The sequence below is a fragment of the Triticum dicoccoides genome, chromosome 5B, assembly GCF_002162155.2.
Source record: "Triticum dicoccoides isolate Atlit2015 ecotype Zavitan chromosome 5B, WEW_v2.0, whole genome shotgun sequence".
NCBI lineage: Eukaryota > Viridiplantae > Streptophyta > Magnoliopsida > Poales > Poaceae > Triticum > Triticum dicoccoides.
In genome coordinates, this window is record NC_041389.1 from 425,266,850 (window position 1) to 425,270,613 (window position 3,764).

At 40.1% G+C, this 3,764-nt stretch overlaps 1 protein-coding gene across 1 annotated transcript in view; it reads left to right on the forward strand.

Moving 5' to 3' along the window:
- The first annotated feature begins 1,597 nt into the window (after positions 1-1,597).
- The window catches only part of LOC119305647 (probable potassium transporter 17), a 4,350-nt gene continuing 2,183 nt past the window's right edge, over positions 1,598-3,764 (forward strand). The window contains exons 1-4 of the mRNA XM_037582114.1: positions 1,598-1,971; positions 2,939-3,181; positions 3,270-3,320; positions 3,411-3,671. Coding sequence (XP_037438011.1) covers positions 1,725-1,971; positions 2,939-3,181; positions 3,270-3,320; positions 3,411-3,671 — 802 coding nt within the window. The 5' untranslated portion in view covers positions 1,598-1,724. The remainder of the gene's footprint in view (positions 1,972-2,938; positions 3,182-3,269; positions 3,321-3,410; positions 3,672-3,764) is intronic.

Sequence of the window (3,764 nt, forward strand, 5' to 3'; positions counted from 1 at the left end):
TATAATCGGGGGCTTTATTTCACTGAAGTTTTCTAATCGGGGGCTTGTCTCGGTTACAGTGCCACCAAAAAGGAAAGAAATAAAAAAAGACCACGGGTTCATGCGGCCATAGTCGTAGAGATAGATTTTTTTGCGAGGACGGCGGCGCTGCATGCCACGCCAGATCGCCGACGTGAGCCTGCAGGGGGAGGCTGGAACTGGTGACTGGTGATAGCCTGCACGCGGCCGATAGCCCCGCGCCGCGCGACTGCGCGTGCCTCGCCTTCCAACTGTCCCGCGCCGGTGACACCTGGCGTCAACCCATCTTGTCCTGTTGCGATGAGCGGCGTTAATTATTATTATTTTTACCTATTTTCGGTGCCGTTGGTCAATTTGGTTTGTAGTCACGCAATAGTCTTTAATAAATCGTCAAAGCCAGCGTGAGTTTTTCTCTTTGTCAACAGTGAGCTGTTTGTCTTGGCCTGGGCCAGCATGGAATTTGTGAATGCTTGCTTTTGCTTAGCATCGAAGACATGTAGAGTAGAACGTATTTAGAGATCGCTTTTACTCAACTTTTGTTCCATTGTAATGTGCATCCCATCTCTAGGGTAGGAGCTCGTATCTTTTTTCCATTAATGTGCATGCTATCTCTTAGGTAGGGGTGTTTGTACTTGGAAGGCTTGATCATCTCTGACTCAAAAGCGATGGTAAGCCACAACAAAACTAATCTAAGCATATCAGTGACCAAAGTGCCACACTAAGGCGGAGCTAGACGAAACACGTTGGGGGCGAGAGACGCCAAATACTAAAAGAAATAATCTATTCTTAGCCCTCTATTTTTTTTTTCTTTCACCGCTTGATCCTAGGCTTGGGGTGGGGTGGCCCCCCTTGAAGTCTGTATAGCTCCGCCTCTGAATTGCTTGCTAATTCTTCAGCCTAGATGCATGTATGTGTGCTCATATTTAGCATGCATTGAACTACTAGACGCAACGACGACCAGCTTCCCTCTTCATTTCATTCGGAAACGTACCCTAGTCATTTTTCATGCATCATCTATATCATATCTGTACCAATATAAAATGACCCAAAGAGGTAGATTCAATTAATCTCGGCCATCAAATCATATCAATCCAACGATCTAGATTGTTTCAATGTTGAGCGGTCAACATGTTTAGCATGCAGTTAATTTAATGCCAAATATAGTTCTAATCACATAATAACACGCAAATAATATCCTACGTACTTAATATCTGCATGCACTTAATATACTTTCAAATTAACGTGCACTGCACGTACACATTGACTAGTCCTTAGAAGGGAGTGATTGTTTGATCTTTCTATTTATTTTTGCAAAAAAGTAAACAAGAGAAAAGTCGGCGTGTAGACTGGGGATGGTTTTGTTGATGATGTCACAATTGATTACATCACAGGGCTTCAGTTTCTAGTATCTTGAAGCCTCTGAAAGTGCCACACCAAAGTGGACCAAAAGAAAGAAACAAGCGGTGTTAGCTTGTGTCGTTTTTTTTCGAAACAGAGTTAGCTTGTGTCGTAAGCACCACAAAATTCCACTAGTTGGGAAAGGGACCTGTGACATCCTCACCATAGTAACTGATTTCAAGCATTAATAATGGTACTACTTTGGGACTTTGGGCTATGGATACGAGTGACCAAATGCTTTGTATGATCAGCTTAGTGCATCCCTCTTTTTTAGAACACTGAATTTCTTCTGTATAGTTCTCATACAGATGGCTTCCAATAACTGTAAGCAGGTTGGCAATGTTCGCAAAGATCTATTCCTCGCGTACAAGACTCTGGGTGTGGTCTTTGGTGGCCTCGTTACTTCTCCGCTCTATGTTTTTTCCACAATGCATATGTCATCACCCACAGAAGCTGACTTTCTGGGAATATACAGCATAATGTTTTGGACTCTTACTTTAATTGGTGTGGTCAAGTATGTAGGCATAGCTCTCAACGCTGATGATCACGGTGAAGGTAACTAACCCCTTGCAACTTCTACCTTTGCTTTCCGTTCAGCGGTTATTGCTGCCTTTCAAGACGATTGTTCGAATTGGTAATAGCTTGTAGAACGGTAGTTGATGATTTGATTTGAAAACAGATAAATCATCAGTACAAAAAAAATATTTGATCAAATATTTGGTTGCTTGTGGCGTTGCATATTTTTATAGATCAAATTATTTTCTAGTCCCTCTAGTGTTTTCTTCAAAAAAATAGAGTATGAACCATTCAGATTAGATACTCCCTCCGTTTATATTTACTTCGCATATTAGTTTTGGTCAAAGTCAAATTTTGTAAACTTTGACAACGTTTATAGACAAAAATACTGACATATATACTTTCACGTCAATATCATTAGATTCATTATTGAATATACTTTCACATCATATAGATTTGTTATTATAAAGGTTCATATTTTTCTCGATAAACTTGGTCAAATTTATAAAGTTTGACTTCAGTCAAATCTAATATGTGAAGTAAATAAAAATGAAGGGAGTACTATGATATATCAACATATGTTTAGCCTGGAAAGTGTCAATGAATCATAAACCTGATAGAGGTGCAATTTTGTAATTAATTAATGTCTTAAAATACAAGTTTCTTGTTCTGGGTAGATAGGGGCTGTTTGGTTCTAGGCCTAGCATTGCCACACTTTGCCACATATTTTTGCCAAGCTTGCCTAAGGTTAGTTCATCAAAATGAAAGCCACAAGTTGGCAAGCCTAAGGGAATCTTGCCACATTTTTTGTGTGTATGCCATGTGGGGTCCAAGTGTGGCTTGCCTAAGGTGTGGCTTGAACCAAACACTCACCTAAATTAGTCAAACTTGCCTAGCTTTAGGTGTGGCAACATTTGGCAAAGTTAGTCACAAATCAAACAGCCCCATAATATTTTACGTTATGATGTTATTGGCTTGGAGGGTTACTTATTCTATTTTTCTGCAGGTGGTACATTTGCCATGTATTCTCTGTTGTGTAGGCATGCCAATATGGGCATCCTTCCTTCCAAGAGAGTGTATTCAGCAGAAGAACAGCTGCTTCACAATCAGTCAAAATCAGCTAAAACGCCTAGTAATCTGGGCAAGTTCTTTGAAAGAAGCTTAACTGCAAGAAGGGTATTGTTATTCATGTCAATTCTTGGGATGTGCATGCTCATTGGAGATGGCGTCCTAACTCCTGCTATTTCAGGTTTGTTGTTTGTAGATGGCATATCTAACATAAATTCATTTTTGTGATCATATACATAAGTAGTAACATGTTGTTTATTTCTTTTCAGTGTTATCAGCAATCCAGGGACTGCGCGCGCCATTTCCTGCTGTCACTCAACGTAAGTAGCTCAACAGATGTTGATCAGTAATGAAAAGAATCTCTCTGATAACCCTTTTCCATGACATTGATCTTTCTTTGAATCTTGCAGCGGTCGTGGCATTTCTATCTGCGGCAATTCTTATTGGCTTATTCTTAGTGCAAAAGTATGGGACTTCAAAAGTGAGCTTTCTGTTTTCTCCAATCATGGTAGCATGGACTTTCACCACTCCGATGGTTGGAATATACAGCATTTTTCGTTACTACCCTGGCATATTCAAAGCCATTTCGCCACATTATATTGTTCATTTCTTCCTGAAGAATAAAAAGGAAGGCTGGCAGATGCTTGGTGCGACTGTTCTAGCCATCACAGGTACATTACTTTTTTTTTACGAGAAAACTTTCAATCTATTCATCTTCAATCATAACAATACTTCACGTTAACATGGCCCACTACATGCAACTC